Here is a 16,343-nt window from a genome sequence, read left to right on the forward strand (position 1 = left end):
CCATTATTTTCACCCATTTTGCACTAAAATAGATTAAGACTAGATAAAGCCTGAGCTGACCAAAATCACAGATAGAAAAAGCCTTTGGGCTATTGGACAGATTGGGGTCTTTAGAGTTCTGTCATTTTAGTCATAGTAGTGCGTGTTTGTTTTATAGTACGAAGTACGAACTTGAGGTAGGGTCACCCACTGTCTTGTTTTTATTCCTTATACTACACTATCATCATTCCTCTGACCCAGCTCCATCCTTCAAACCCTTTGCCATTATGTACCCTTATTGTAAAGTGTTACCCATTAACCTAACACTTTAATCCAAAGCGACTTCCAATATGTGCATTCAACCATGAAGGTACAAACTCACAACAGCAGGAATTGTATGTAAGCACATTGTATTCAATAAGCTACTAAGTGTTAGACAGCCTTTGGGTTAAAATGGAACGTTGTCCAGGTTAAGTTTCAAGTTGTGTGCGGATATCCAATGGGAGATTTGTGCTGCTACATGTACTTTTCAGACTGGGGGAAAGAGACAATTATTTGGCTACCTTTGGTAGGAAAAGCCATGTGAGTGAATAGACATAACCAAGAGAGTTGGTGTACAGAGAAAAGAGGAGGGGACCCAGGATGGAACCTTGTGGGACCGCAGTGGTGAGTAGACAAGGTTCTGACACAGATCCTCTCCAAGTGACCTGGTAGGTGCCATCTTTGAGGTAAGATGAGAGCAGGGACAGTGTAGAGACACCCAGACCCTAAAGGGTGGAAATAAGGATCTAGTGAAAGCAGAAAGCAGAAAGCATTTCAGTTTAAAACAAGCTGTATTGCGGAGGAATAATTTAAGTATGAAATGAGGGTAGTGGAGTCATTTGTCTGTTAATTTAAGGAAATTATAGTGATTAGTGTTATTTTAGTGATATTGTATTGTATGTTGTATGTTACTATTGAGAACTCTCTGGTGTCCGCTACACAGACTGCAAGGGGCTTGGGTGTGGAAATGAATGACTTGCTGTCCTCCTCTGCTTTCTTTTTGATGAAACCTTACATCTATCCATCCCTTCTACCCTTCTACCAGGGATGGTGTTCCATATGAGAGAAGGGGTCTGTCACGTCTTCTTAATTAACATTAAGACCATTGACATGATTTCACCCTTTGCAGACAAGTTTGAAGACTTATTTTAGTTTTTTGGGGTTGGTGATTTTTGGCTTCATCTGAGCTGCACACCTCCTGCCTTGCTAAGCCCACTCACACACACATACTGATCCCCAACTCAAATTATGGGCTTGGCAGCTCTCCCTCTTCCCCCCTGTTTTGTTGGTAGGCCACATGCAGACCTCCAGTGCCAGCCGAGTGTGGCAGAGGGTCACCGTTTCCCACAGTCCGACAGACTTTCTTCTCAGCCCATGCTCCTGTGCTGTTGGTCTCCACCACCATAGAATCCCCATCAAAATTTTCCGCTTGTACCCAAAATAGTTGTCTGACTGCCGGGCCGAGCTCGCCTGGTGCCCTCCTGTCGCTTACGGCAGGCTAAGTACACACGCCGACAAGAGACTATTTTCATCTTAATAGAAATGCATTTATTTTTTTGTTTTTGTTTTCTCCCTATGACGAAAGGACAGCTTCTGTAAGACTGTGTTTGTGTGCATGGAAAGGAGTGTGAGAGAGTGAGAGATGAAATAAATGAAAATACTACTGGGTGATCTGGGCATTGCTGTATGAAGAGTGGGCATGTCCCTAAAAAAAGATGAGGGATGGGGACAAAGTATGCACTGTATATGTGCTTCAATGCTACTATACAGGCTACGACTTGGGCAAAATACCCATTTTTCTATTAAGTGAAAAGCTAAAATTGAAAAATAATATGGTTTTAAGATTAAATGCCCACACTGGTTTCTTTGCAGCATTTTTTTCCTCACAAAAGCTACACTCATTGAAATGTTCCCATAAAATGGTATAGTAAGATACCCCATTGGTTCTCATTGCTGACATTTGTCTTGCACCTGAACTGTTTCTTTAGCATGATTATTTGAACAAAACATGTGTACACATTAATCAAATTATGTTACTTGGCCAAATAGCCAAGTTAGGAGAACTGCTAAGTATAGTCAATTATGTTAGCCATAACTGTTAGCTAACCAAGTTACAATCAATGTTGAGCTTCCTGTAACAATAACATAATTTTTGACCAACCCTTTGTTCCTGTTTCTTAGATAAGGTTAGGTTGCTGTTCTATTTACTAAATGCCATATTGCAAACATTTGAAAATAAAACAAATACGCTTTATATTTTACTGCCGGGACCCAAGCTCTACCCCTACATCAACCATGTTTTCATGGCAGGCTACTCATCAAAGTAGCTGCGAATTAAGCAACATGTCCTTAGACTATATTTTTAAATGTGTTAATACTTTTTTAGACTGGAGAAGCTGGGTCATGTGAAATTATTTATGCTTAATTTTCTTGTTCTTAACCAAAAGTATGTTGCTCTTTTAGTGTTTAAAATTTAAATGATCATAGTATGATTATGATTTCTAATCAAAGGAAAACTTTTGTTATGACCTAGTAGAGCCTATTCATACGTAGCCTACTAAGGGGGCATAATAAGCAACATTAAGTTTTACAATGCTTAACATGTGGTCTTAACAAAACACTGCAATGTTGCTTCATCAAGTTGGAAACTGCTTAATTTGCTATCAATACTGATAAAGAGATATTATACTTTCCTTTCTGATGCTTACAGAAAAAAGGGATACCTAAGCCAATCCACTAGCTAAATCAAAATCCCCGGCCCGATAAAACATGGAATTTGCCCTGATATTGCGTTTTGTGTTCTGACAGCACGGTTCAGGCAGTTGAAATTCATCACCCGCTGATGACACAAGAGGTCGTCCAAACCCTCCAGTATGTTTGCGCAGCTACCTGGTTTTGGAGTGGGGGAGTCAGTAAACAGGTAATAACGCTACAAATAGAATCTAGCCACTTAAGAATATAGTCTTGAGGGAGTGCAGCCATGTCCCCGGCTCTGCGTCAGCACTGACCTTTTTGCTGTTTGCTAAAGGGATTCAATTTCACCTCCAACTCTCTCGCTTTTTTTTTTCAACATTCACACTTGAGCCATCAGAGCGGTATAAAATGGCAGTTTTGTCTGAGAGGTTCTTTAGTTCTGTCATGGACCAAGTGCTATCACAACAACGATAAGCCGATGCCAGCAAAATAAATGTTTTGCATTTTTGAGCAAGATAGTTGGAGACTTTGCATGTGCTAAACCTAATTTGTAAATATACATGGTAAATGAACTTGACTTACTGTATATAGCCCTTTTTAGCTGATTTTCTCAGCCCCAAAGCGCTTTACATTTCTCACCACATTCACTCACACACTCATACACCGATGGCAGTAGCTGCCATGCAAGGCGCTCTCTGAACCATCGGGAGCAATTTGGGGTTCAGTGTCTTGCCCAGGGACACTTCGACGTGTGGCGGGTAGGTGGGGGATCAAACCTCCAACCCTGCACTCCAGAGGCGACCTCCCTACCCACCTCACGTGCAAAAACAATCGACGGGTAGGTCCGAGATCATGGGGACCAGCACAAAACATCGATTGAGTGTCTTGCTAATAAGGACAGTTCAACAGTGCATATCGTCCTAAAGCCACTGAAATACATATCTCTACCTCCTGTTGTGAAGCATTTCTAAAAAACTAATTTGCAGTTATCACCACACGGGTTGCTAACCCACTGTAAATATCCTTCCCTGTGAGTTGGACATAGACCTGGCATCTCTAATTTTCTGCTATTCATTGTGAACTGAACAGTTTTAAAAGCCTTCTTAGACCCACAGCACCCTCTGCTGGCTTTACATGGTCTTGTCACAATCCCTTGACACTGTGAGTATGTGATTATATTTTCTTTAAAAACTTAAAAGTTCCGGTTTGAATAAATGTCAATAACATGGGCCACATACTTATACTAAAAACTAAAAACTGAACTATTTAAGTGAAACGAGTATAGCGTGAAAGATCAGCAAGAATAAAAACTAAATGCAGTCCTAAAGCCTAGACATAAAGCCTTGTAAAGCACAGCACTTATTGCCTTTTTATGGTACAGCTTGTAATATAAAGAGAAGGAAAAACAACACAGTTCCAATACATTGCACTTTTTTCGACAAAGCTGAATAAATAGCGGTTTACTTTTGTGTTATCCTGTGTGGCTTTAGTGGTTGGGAGATGATCAGATATCAGGCCCAGCTGTAAGGCGTATCTGCAGGTTAAACATGAGCCATGTTTGCTTTCACTACGGTTTTCAATCCAGTTCTGTTTATTAATGTCTACATTTCACTGCACACTATATTTCATATGGACTATAACATGGTTCAGCAGTTTTGAAATCGGGCCTGGGGACTAAAGCGCAGTTTTCAAAGACACACATCTGGTCAAACATCTGGACAGCCTGAATTTTAAAAAATGCAGCTGAGTTTGTCAAGTTTTTCAAGATCATTCTGCTCTGTTGAGTTTTGTTCAGTCAGGTGAATCTTGGTGAATTGATTGGCGTATGATACAGTTTTAAACTGTGTCGTGATTGGTCAGTTAAACTAATATGGATACAGACAAAATCATTGGGAAGTATTAGAGTTAGGGTAGGACACACACACACAAAAACACACACACACACACACAAACACACACACACACACACACACACACACACACACACACACACACACACACACACACACACACACACACACACGTGTCTGTGAAGGAACAGAGAAAACATCAATCACAGTGGTTCAGGAATGTGGTGAGGTGACACCACTAGAAATATTTGGCCTGGAGTTCTCACTGACTAACTTTACAAAATGGCCACACACACAAAAAGAAAACACAACCAGAATGAGACAAGGACAAACAAGAATATGCATAATCTTGTAGTTTATTCGGAAAATAATGATTTCATGGAAATCCCCTATAAAATAACTGCTTGCTTTCACATTTTCTAAATTGTTAAACATAGGCTACAGATATAAGCTAAATGATAATGAAATGGCTATGGTTTTGCTAAGATCAAATAAGTAGGCAACTGCATGTGTATGTCGAAAGCTAACCCTTTTTCTATTGTATTATTGGGTAAGTTTTAACCAGACACTATAAACAGTGGCAATAAAATGATTCCCACAAACTCTAAACACCATGTTTACTTCTGCCCGCTGTTATTTAAAGCTCAGCCCTTTCCCCCGTGACTTTCCATTGTAATCTTATGCTGGTACTCAGAGAATACAGAGGAAAGTTAAGTGTCCAGGCATTTTCAAGGTGTTTCCTTTGCTGGCACAATGTGTTTCTGTGTGTATGTGTCTGTGTGAGTGTGCGCAATAAGAGCGTGCTGTGCTGTCCTGTCCTATGCCTGAACAGCAGCACTACACTGCTACCCAGAATGCACTGTGGGAAAGGTAACACCCATTTTTATTTACCTGGAGGAAACCAGAGACGACGGACGCTGCCAGACTGCAGGGAGAAGAGGGGAAACAAACCCAGAGTCAAAAGAACTTCAAAGGAATATACTGTTCAGAAGACAAGTTTTTCTCCAGTCAAAGTGGACTTTATAGATATTTTGGATACTTTTCTAAATAAGCTACTTCAGAGATTGTTGTCATTCCTTTTTGGACTTACAAAAGGTGTGAGTGAAAAGAAAGAAGTGGGACAGTCAAGAGAGTAATGGGGAGGAGCTGCAGGCATCTCCATGTATGGACTCTGTTCATATGGTAAATAGAGGGTCACATGGGGCAATAGTCTTCTTGGAGCAGTGTGGGGGGAAAAGGGAGGGAAAGGAACAAGGAGAGAGAGAGATAGAGAGTGTGTGTGTGTGTGTGTGGAGAGATACACTGCAGGACTTTGGCTTGCCTTGTGTGAAGGAGAAGACAGCATTTCAACCTATGATTTCAACCAGAGTTTAAGGGACACCGAATAACACTACAGAGAGAGAGGGAGAGAGAGGTTAACAAAGAAGTTAGAGTGAGTGAGTGCCATGTTGTGCTCAATCTCAATCCCTGGATTTCCTCACTGGGGCCTATATGTCTTGACTTGAATTGAGTTTTCTTCCCTGTGTGTGAGTGTGTGTGTGTGTGTGTGAGTGTGTGGAGAGAGGGGGGTCGTGGGGGGTTGAAAGTTCAACTTCCTGGTTTTTGTTGTGGTCACTGGACAGTGGACACCATATTTCTTCCTACTGTCTTCCGGAGATATTGAAGAGCCAAAAGATGCCCATCAACTTCACTGTGGTGCCAGTGGAGGATGGGGAGGGGAGCGGGGGCGGTGGCGGTGGCAATAGCGCGGCCGCAGCAGACGGAGGCAACAAACCAGCCAGCTTGGGCAAACTTTTTGAGGAGGGAGAGGCCGAGGTCAACGTACAAGGACCCTACGCAGGTAAGAATAAGGTGTAGTGTATATGAGACAATGCTTCTCCTTTGGCTGGCAGACACATTTAGGGAGGTCTGCTTTTCAATGCCCTCTCCTTCCTGTTCCAGGGTCATCATGAGTGGGCTGGAGATATCCCATCATGCACTGGGTGAAGGAGGGCTTAACATAAGTTTTACACATTTGTATGTGTCATTATATAGTTGGGGCAGATGCAAAATAGAAGCACGTCGGCTCAAAATGTCAGATACATGTTACGGCAGGCACGCAGAAAAACTCACGCCGGTGTTAAGTGTGACGTTGTTTCACTCGCTAGAACTTGTAGAGCTGCGTAATCGCTGTGGTAGGCGTGTATAGGTCTGTGTGTTGTTGTTGATGAAGTGCAACTCGGATTTATGGACTATCATAAAAAAACATAACCTGCAGGGCAATGAACCGTAAATACAGAAGCAGTAAAAGAGGAAAATAGTTTCAAGTTTTCAGGCTGGCGACTATATGTGCTATATGGAACAGAATAGACTTTGTTTTAAATCACTTTTTCCTATAAATGAGAACGTCGATTACATTCAAGCCATTGCAACATGAGTTGACACAAAGATCATTGAGCCTATCAGCTCCTCAAAACTCTCTCTGTATTTCTCACTATGGCCGTGTTTACAAACTGGTGTCGCCCCCTGACACTGGTGCAGGAGCTCAAGAAGCGCCCGAGAAATGTTTCAGTTGTTGATTCTCCTGCCAAAGAAAAAACCTGGACATACAGCAGAAGGAATACAATCCATGTGCGACCACCAACGTCTTACCTCGTGTAGATGCGCGAACAATGTTGTTGTAATTACTCAGAATTCATCATGGCGGCGACAAGAGTTACGCATTATAGCTTTAACTCATTCACTACTTCAACCTTCACTATAATGAAGAGTAAATTGAGATTTTGGACACTAATGAATATTCCGTTGTCAATGACGGCTGTAGAAGATGGATAATACATCCATTGCACAGGGGTTGTGTTTGTGTCTGTAATATAAATGTAAATATTTTTGGATATTCAAAGATTTCCCCAGAATCGCTCACTCCACCTTTAATAAATGTGTAATTACCAAACATGACAACAATGAAATTCAGAGTGTTGCAGAGTTTAATCACATTTGTGATTCTCTTGTCTTAGTGTGTTTGTGGTATGTCACATCACATTGTATATGATTCCTTTACCAATGATATAAAAGTGTGTACTTTTTGTAGAAAGCATTAACAATTGCAGACAAATGCAAATGTGCAATTCACCTTACAGAAACAAATTCCCCAAAAAGTCTTACACTGGTGATAATTTGTTCAATATTTCATTTTACAGCACATCTCACACAGAGTATATTGAGGGCCTGTAGCCATCTATTAGCCAGCATACAAGGTTGTCCCCAACGCATTTGGAGTGACTGACTTTATATTATATCAGTAATTACTCTGACATAGAACACAGGAGGGTGTTCAGTTGGGCTGTCGCTGTACCAAGTGAGTTCCATGCCACTGCAACCAAAAGCTTTTGTTTTAAGGCTGAGCATTCTATACTAACACAAAGATTCCAGTAAAGCAGGAAGCTATGGTCCATTCCTCCATTGCAACAGCCTTCCCCCAGGGTGATTTGCCTGGAAATGAAAGCAACACATCAGCAATGTCAAAGACATTAGTATAACAGTTTTAACAGACATTTTACAAAAACACACCTCACAAAAGGCTCTACAAAAGATTAGGGAATTTGAACTGACGTCATTTTTCAGTGTGTGTCGCTCAAATTGTAGGATGTTAATGTCTTTATCTTACCCATGGGTGTGTTATTGTATCTCTCTGCATTTATCTCTCTGTTTGAAGAAGTGAGATTTTGAGAATCATAAAGAAAGACACACACACACACACACACACACACACACACAGAACTTATCCCACAGACCTGCTATCATGGTCAACGTAATTTCAAGGTTCTGCTAACCAGAGACGATCGGCAGAGCTTATGTTTCACTCTTCCATAAAGTCAGTGGACAGGTTGAAAGAAGTCTGCTCACAGTTGTCAGACACATGATGGAGCATTTTTGGCCAATGGATTTGGCAGCGATGAGGAGTGAGCTACAGACGTCTGGTAAACTCACTTCTTTTGAACACTTATTTTCTCAGATTTTAGAAGTCTCATTCAGGGGGAGAGGGGTCATACAACTGTTTTCACAGAGTGATTAATGCCCCTTCTGATGAGTGAACTTGATGTGAAAAATATGTGGTATGCCAACAAGCACACACAAGCATTTCTAAATCCAAAACTGTACGCAGAGTCACAGGAATTATTTCTGTCGCCCTATTTTGAGCCTGGGAGTGAGGCAAACAGCTAAAATAAAAAAAAAAAAAACTATTCCTTTAAAGTCTTATAAGAAAAAATCAAAATACTTTTAATTTTAAATGTGGGTAAATCCCCTCAATCTATTGCTTTCATGTAGAGCGCTGGAAACTATCACAAATCCTTTTATGAGTGTCAGCACCAGTACGTTAGAAGTCACAGAATGTGCAGTGCTCAAAAGGACACACGGCCATGTAGGCACACACGGTGCTGATTAGACAAGATTTCATCGGAATAAACACAAAACATCTCAGTGCCATCACTTTCCATTGTGTTAACCAATGGCCAGTGTCATGTTTCGTATTGTTCCACTCTCTGCTTGTAGTACTACTCATTAGGTTGCACACAGCACACATAGTTGTAGGTGTTGAAGAAGGTCTTGTTGCCAAATGTTTTTATTTATAGATTTAAATCAAAGCCAATGAAACATTAATCTAATTTTTTTTTTAAATGTATGAAGATCAACATAAATGCCGTTAAAACTCAAGATTGAAAGCTTGACGTTGGCCTACCGTTTTCTAAGCCTGTTGTACGGTAAAAAAAAGTTGGTTCCATTCCTTTATCCTCCAGCCCCTAGGGCAGGGCTATTCAATTAGTTTTGAATGGGGGCCGGTTGGTGGAAATGATCCAAAATTAGGGGCCAGAAAAAAATGCCTAAAATTGATGAGCATCACATCAATAGCTATATACTGTAAAACACTACAACGACATAGGAGTGCATATATTGTCTTTATTTTATCAAATAGAGTTCACCAATTTATCAAAAAAAAATCCCTATTTGATTAACATAGGCTGCCTGTTGTTTAAGTGCTTAACAATCTTATCAGTTCAGGAAAACACAATAGGTTAACTCTTCAACAGCTTATCAAAATACATAGAAATAAATGTACTCTAAGTGCAACAGCTTATCAAAATACAGGAAGGCCTAGGTTTACTAAGAGTGCAACAGCTTTTCAAAAAACAGAGAAATAAATGTGGGCTACTCTAACGCGCCCCACACACATCCTACCTCTACTGCGCGTCTACCTCGCGTCTGCGTCTGACTTTTGGTCACAGACTGTGAAATCAACGTAGAGCGAGCACACATCTAACCTCAGACGCACTGCTGAGGCGCGTCGGAGGCACGTCTGCAGCGCCGCTCCCCTTCACCTCAGGAGGCTCGCCTATTTTTTTCTGAGAGCAGCGCGTCTCTCTCGCGTCTCTGTGCTTTAACTGATAGAGAAATACTCTGCTGACAGTCATACCAGCAGCATTCACTCTAGTTACACGTTTACCCGGTGTGTTTATTTCAAAATAAAACATCCCTCAGTCGTATACGCAAATAATCCCTTTATTTCACGATGTAATTGTGCAATCAAAATCCGAGGGATTCAAAACCTAATTTTCAATTAGTTCTGGAATTTCATTTTTGGCTAAATGACACATAGAGATCCAATATAGTGAAGAAATAAAAAAGATCATGATGAGCGCAACAGTTTTTCGTTGCTCTATCTGTGTCTACGGCCTTCTTCTTCCCCGACCACACCCCCCTCTCTCTCTCCCGTATAAATCAGTAAAGTGATTTTTGAAATACTCTGCTGAGAGTCATATTGACTTACTGGCAGCTTTCGCTGTAGTTTCACCATTTCCTGGTGTGTCCCCTTCAAAATAAAACTTCCAACAAGCAGCAGCAGCTGCTGAGACGTTGCATGTGTGTCCGAGAAAAGTCCGAGAGAGGCAGCAGTAAGGTAAGGCGACGCGCTCCAGAGGTAGACGCAGGATGTGTGTGGGGCGCGTAAGTGCAACACGCGCCCCACACACATCCTGCGTCTACCTCTGGAGCGCGTCGCGTTACCTTACTGCTGCCTCTCTCGGACTTTTCTCGGACACACATGCAACGTCTCAGCAGCTGCTGCTGCTGCAGCGCTGCTTCTAAAAGCCCTATCTTTCTACATAGAGTTTTCATAGATAATTCCCATTAAAAATGAAGTTCTTTCATGTCATCTATGATGCATATGATTTATATTGAGTCTGCAGTAATCCGTGCGCCCCATTGCCATTTTTCTTCTTTTCTTTTGCCATATTTTCGCTTGTTGGAAGTTTTATTTTGAAGGGGACACACCAGGAAATGGTGAAACTACAGCGAAAGCTGCCAGTATGAAGTCAATATGACTCTCAGCAGAGTATTTCAAAAATCACTTTACTGATTTATACGGGAGAGAGAGAGGGGGGTGTGGTCGGGGAAGAAGAAGGCCGTAGACACAGATAGAGCAACGGAAAACTGTTGCGCTCATCATGATCTTTTTTATTTCTTCACTATATTGGATCTCTATATGTGTCATTTATCCAAAAATGAAATGCCAGAACTAATTGAAAATTAGGTTTTAAATCCCTCGGATTTTGATTGCACAATTAAATCGTGAAATAAAGGGATTATTCGCGTATACGACTGAGGGATGTTTTATTTTGAAATAAACACACCGGGTAAACGTGTAACTAGAGTGAATGCTGCTGGTATGACTGTCAGCAGAGTATTTCTCTATCAGTTAAAGCACAGAGACGCGAGAGAGACGCGCTGCTCTCAGAAAAAAATAGGCGAGCCTCCTGAGGTGAAGGGGAGCGTCGCTGCAGACGTGCCTCCGACGCGCCTCAGCAGTGCGTCTGAGGTTGGATGTGTGCTCGCTCTACGTTGATTTCACAGTCTGTGACCAAAAGTCAGACGCAGACGCGAGGTAGACGCGCAGTAGAGGTAGGATGTGTGTGGGGCGTACAGTGTTTCCCCCCAAAAACGTGTTTGTCAAGGGGTCACTGTCCAGGATCATGGGAGGCGCGGCGCGGCGAAAATTTTGGCTGTATTTTGCGCAAAGATGCCAATGCACAATACAGAAATAAACAACTGCTTATTTGAATACAAAAAAACTACAGACACTGACTTTACAGTTGTGCAATTTTGTTTGCTATGTGAAGCTACACATTTTGTGCAAACATGCAGACAGTACAAAGTAAAGTTCTACTGGTGCAATATTATGCAGACACTAAATACAAATAATGGACCATACACTTACACTGCGGTACAATCGCGCGCGCAAAGCTGCATACACAGAGCAGCTGATAGAGAAACGCTTGGAGACACATGTGCACATTTATTTACTGCAGATCTCGGCCTTTCGCGCAGTTATGACCACGCAAAAGCACACATCGCGTGTGCTAGTACATTAATTGTGCACCCAAAAAAAAAAAAAAAATTATTATTATTTTTTATTTTTTTGGGTTGGTTGGTAGGCAAGGCGGGGGCCAGTAAATATTCCAGTAAATATTCCGCCTACTGAATAGCCCTGCTGCCCTAGGGTGTTGTGCAGTCACTTCTCACCACTGTACCGCGGAAAGGGATGTTAATCATATGTAGTATTTTTTCCTGTTAACTTGGTGAGTTGGGCAAGCTGCCAACAGACGCCTGCCATCCTACTAAAAAAACTTTTCCTGCAAAATGATTTTTCAAAGGAAGTCCATTTTTAGTTAAGTCCCCCGGGACATTTCTTTATTTGGATTGTCACTTGTAAAGCCTCAACAAGCCGGTTTGACACTCAGTCACTAACTGAACTAAAGAGGGTGTGCATGGGTTGGTCCAAGGGTGGCTTGTACAAACTTTAAGACGTTGAGTCTGATAGCTCAAAAATTGTAGTGATTACTATTGTATTAATAACTACAATACCAAATCCTTAAAGATGTCAGTAGACTAGTAAACATGACAAGCCAACTTTGTCTTTTAAAGCTTTCTACTAAATGACACCATGAAACACAAAATAGCCTATAGGCTACAAGATAACGAACGTTCTCTGGAAGGAAAACATCTTGCCAACACACATATGATTCAAATTCAACTTAATATCCTGTTGTGTGGTAATATTTAGCACCTTGTTTTACAATATTGTATTTAACATTTTGAGATGTATTCTGTGAATTGAGCCTCTAAGCCACCCCACTGGTGTAAATAAAGAAATATGGACATCTCATGGTTGAGACCATTACTGCATGGAGACCTTTTAAAAATTTGGGATTTTGCGGAAATTAGAGAACTGACATGTATTTTTCTAGTTATGTATCATACATGAGGTTATATTAGCTATATTCTGTGTGCTTGTATGTTCAAAAACTATTTTCCTCTGAATGTAATACACATATTCTCTATCTATTCTCTTTCTTTTAAGATTGCAGTTACAGTGAGCAATATTCGGTTTAGGATTAGACTGAAGTTAGAACATACAGTAGCTTTATAACACACTTAGTTTTGAAGCTCTAGAGTTATGGAATAGGCCTAGGCTACATGTTGTGTGTTAGTCTGACTCAAGAGTCCAAAAGACAGCTCAGCAATATTGTGACACTGTTACAAGGAATCATTCCAAAGGACGCCACTGTGTGTGCACTTTACTGTGATTCAGCATTATGTGCACAAAGAGTTATTGGAGGAAGAGAAAGAGAGTATAGGAAGAAAGACAGACAGTACTATAAAGAGAGATTTAGTATAACATCTTGCCACAATTCGGCAATGATTCAAGTGCTAATTGATGTGTGTGTGTGTGTGTGTGTGTGTGTCTATCATTGTGTCCTTAAGCAAGGCACTTAACCCCTGGGCTCTGACCTCCTTCGAAGTGTGCTAACTTGAGAGGGGATATGCGAAAAGACAAATTTCAATGTAGCATTGACTCATAAAGCAACTTCACTTAACGTTCAGTCCTTATCAGACCTATGAGATGTAGAGCAATACTCGACCATCTCTTAATAGCAAGTTAGCTTGTGTACAATTATAAGTGTTGTTTTTTGTACCACATCTGTGTTCCTGTCGATTTTCCCATCACAGAACAATATTGTCTTGTTTGTTCAAAGTATGGCTCCCTCTCGGAGCCCACAGTGGGTATAGACATAAGAACAAACAGCGCTCATAGGCCCTACCCAAATAATCTTCCCAGCTCATTGTTTGCAGGCTACATTTTCTAACAATCCTCACCATGTCATGAGCATCTCTATAGCACACTGTTCTTTGTATTAGTGATCTCTGAGTTGCTGTTAGGCCTCGGGCTCTTCAAGGCAAACATTGTGATGACATACCAAGCCTCATATAGCCTACCGAGACCACTGCATGACAACCAGGGGCAAGACATTTTTTTAATAATGGAACTCTATGCTGCTTTTTCTTTTACTTTGGACTTTACAAAAGCTAACTGTAGTAAAAGGCGGAACTGTGTGGCCTTAATTTGCCTGGCAAAATCTGAAACCCTTTGCGCCTGGCTCTCTATAAACAGTTATGGACCATAGTAGTGACACATAGTATTTGAAGACACAGATCCATACAAAGTGGTTGGCATAGTGCACACAGTCACCCACAGCTAAACATGTGGGTTGGTTCACTGGTACCACTCTCTTGGTGTTTCCAAGACATGACACAGCCTTCTAGCTATCATTTGTGGTGTTTCTCTTTCTACAACACCGTCTCTGTTCTGCCTGAAAGTGCCCTTACCAGCCCAATTATTTTTGCCTGCACGTTTCAACAAGAAGTGGATGTGGTCATTGAGGGAGAGTCAGTGTTTTCAGCTTACAAGTTTGGCAATTTATTCGGCTGACGAATGACACAAACAAAATGCTATTGAGAATCCACAGCAGGAATAGCCAACATAGGGATGTGTGTATCTCCCCTTTACTCCTACACCCACTGCCAATAATGTAACCACTAGGCTAACACTAAGATAACAACTACAGTACATCACTGCTACTTACTGTATATAGTACAACTAGCTTTGCTAATTTTTTTACAGATAGGCCGCATGCTGCCTCTTCTGGCTGCTCTATGTTTTCTTTTTTGCCTGTGTATCACCTCAGATGATGACGGTCAGAGAGAGTCCAGTCTGTTCATCAACCAAGACAATGAACACTACTATGAGGGCAAGAACATGGCCTTGTTTGAGGTGAGACAAACATTTATGCTCCTACATGCAACACTTTTCATGACTTTAAAACATTAGATCAAAATAATAATAAAATAAATAAAAAAGTATACGTCCCGTTCAGCTGATATATTGTATTTAAAGCAATGTTTCATTATAAATAATGGTAGGATAATATCATTATGTTGTGTTATATGGTGCTTATGAATAACATAAGTAAATAACTAGCTAATTAAAAATCATGTGTATGATCAGAAGTTTGCTGATTGTGGAATACAACAGTAAAGAGATTATGTTTATTTGAGTGCTTTTAAAAAAACAGGTGACACAAAAGTCCTTCACACAAATCAATAAATAATACAATCATTAAATTTCAGTTATAGAACAGATCAAACCAATTGCATGCCGCATGCCTTGTCTAATCCATGTCTATATCTCTGTTTGCAGGAGGAAATGGACAGCACCCCCATGGTAGCATCTCTTCTCAACAAGCTGGCCAACTACACCAACCTGACCCAGGGCGTCCGTGAGCACGAGCAGGCCGAGGATGAGGAAGGGGTTAGGAGGGTCACTGTCACGGTACAGACTTCTCTTATTTTTTTTAACCCCAAATACACCGCCCATCTACATACTTCCGCTCAATTTGCATTTCCCTTCAGCAGTCAGTCTGGGTGTGTGGTATATAAGTGTGTTCTATCCAGTCATATTTCTGCCGGTCCAATCAGCGAACAGAAGGAATGCCTCAGAAGCCGGCGCATGACTGATAGGTCACGACCAAACGTTATGCGATTGGTTGGCAGATCCAGAGTGGCACTGGGCAGATCCAATAGTTTTTAAACTTCAACAGACACCCGTCTTCAAATGAGGGAACGTTTGTCAATTGAGCGATTCCAGACCTTCTGTACAGATGATATAAAGTACGGTGGTCTGGTAGGACCAGGCTAATATACAGTGTATATTTGACATAGAAAGTGAAAGATGCAAGTGTTAAGCTTTTACGCACCAGAATGGTCAGCTTGGCTTTTCCAAGCAGCCAGCATACTTGTTGTCCAAACCAATTGTGGCAGGCCTCTAAAGGGAGCTTCATGAATAGAAAATGAAGTACTGCATTGACAATGGAGTCTCTAGTGCCTTGGGCCCTACGTGAGAAGGTGCAACCCTCTTATTCATTTGGGAGTCACAGCATTTGATGACATCACAAAAGTTGAACTTGGCTTTTGCCATAATGCAACACACCACACAATCACTGGGATATAACCATACTATCTATGGAGATAACATTGTAATGGATATGCTGCATGTCTGCTGTTGTGTTGTATTTTCATTTCATTTTTCATGTAACTTTTATTTATCCTCGAGAGACCAATTGAGGGGGGACCCTCATTTACAATGACGTCGAGATCAAACAAATTCAAAGGAAAAACAACAATACATAAACAATATTCAATGCAAATGCATCAAATACACAACAACAGGTGAAGAGAAAAACAATTTAAACATTTACACAGTGGTGAAGAGTGGCAGCAATTAAAATGAAATGGGTGAAAGTACAATATAGCCTAATTAAAACAGTTACAGGTAGAGTTTGGCAGATTTAAGATAGTTTGTTTAAATTGGTTAAAGGATATGAAGTTATTTAGTTTAATTTGTTG

General features: G+C 40.9%; 1 protein-coding gene across 2 annotated transcripts in view; it reads left to right on the plus strand.

Moving 5' to 3' along the window:
- Positions 1 to 5,473: 5,473 nt before the first annotated feature.
- The window catches only part of LOC307255989 (solute carrier family 12 member 7-like), a 28,095-nt gene continuing 17,225 nt past the window's right edge, over positions 5,474 to 16,343 (plus strand). For both annotated transcript variants that reach the window (XM_080034827.1, XM_080034828.1), the window contains exons 1-4: positions 5,474 to 5,747; positions 6,188 to 6,405; positions 14,627 to 14,712; positions 15,139 to 15,270. In XM_080034827.1, the coding sequence (XP_079890953.1) occupies positions 5,701 to 5,747; positions 6,188 to 6,405; positions 14,627 to 14,712; positions 15,139 to 15,270 (483 nt within the window). In that variant the 5' untranslated portion in view covers positions 5,474 to 5,700. The remainder of the gene's footprint in view (positions 5,748 to 6,187; positions 6,406 to 14,626; positions 14,713 to 15,138; positions 15,271 to 16,343) is intronic.

This window comes from Ammodytes marinus (genome assembly GCF_949987685.1).
Source record: "Ammodytes marinus genome assembly, chromosome: 9".
Lineage (NCBI taxonomy): Eukaryota > Metazoa > Chordata > Actinopteri > Uranoscopiformes > Ammodytidae > Ammodytes > Ammodytes marinus.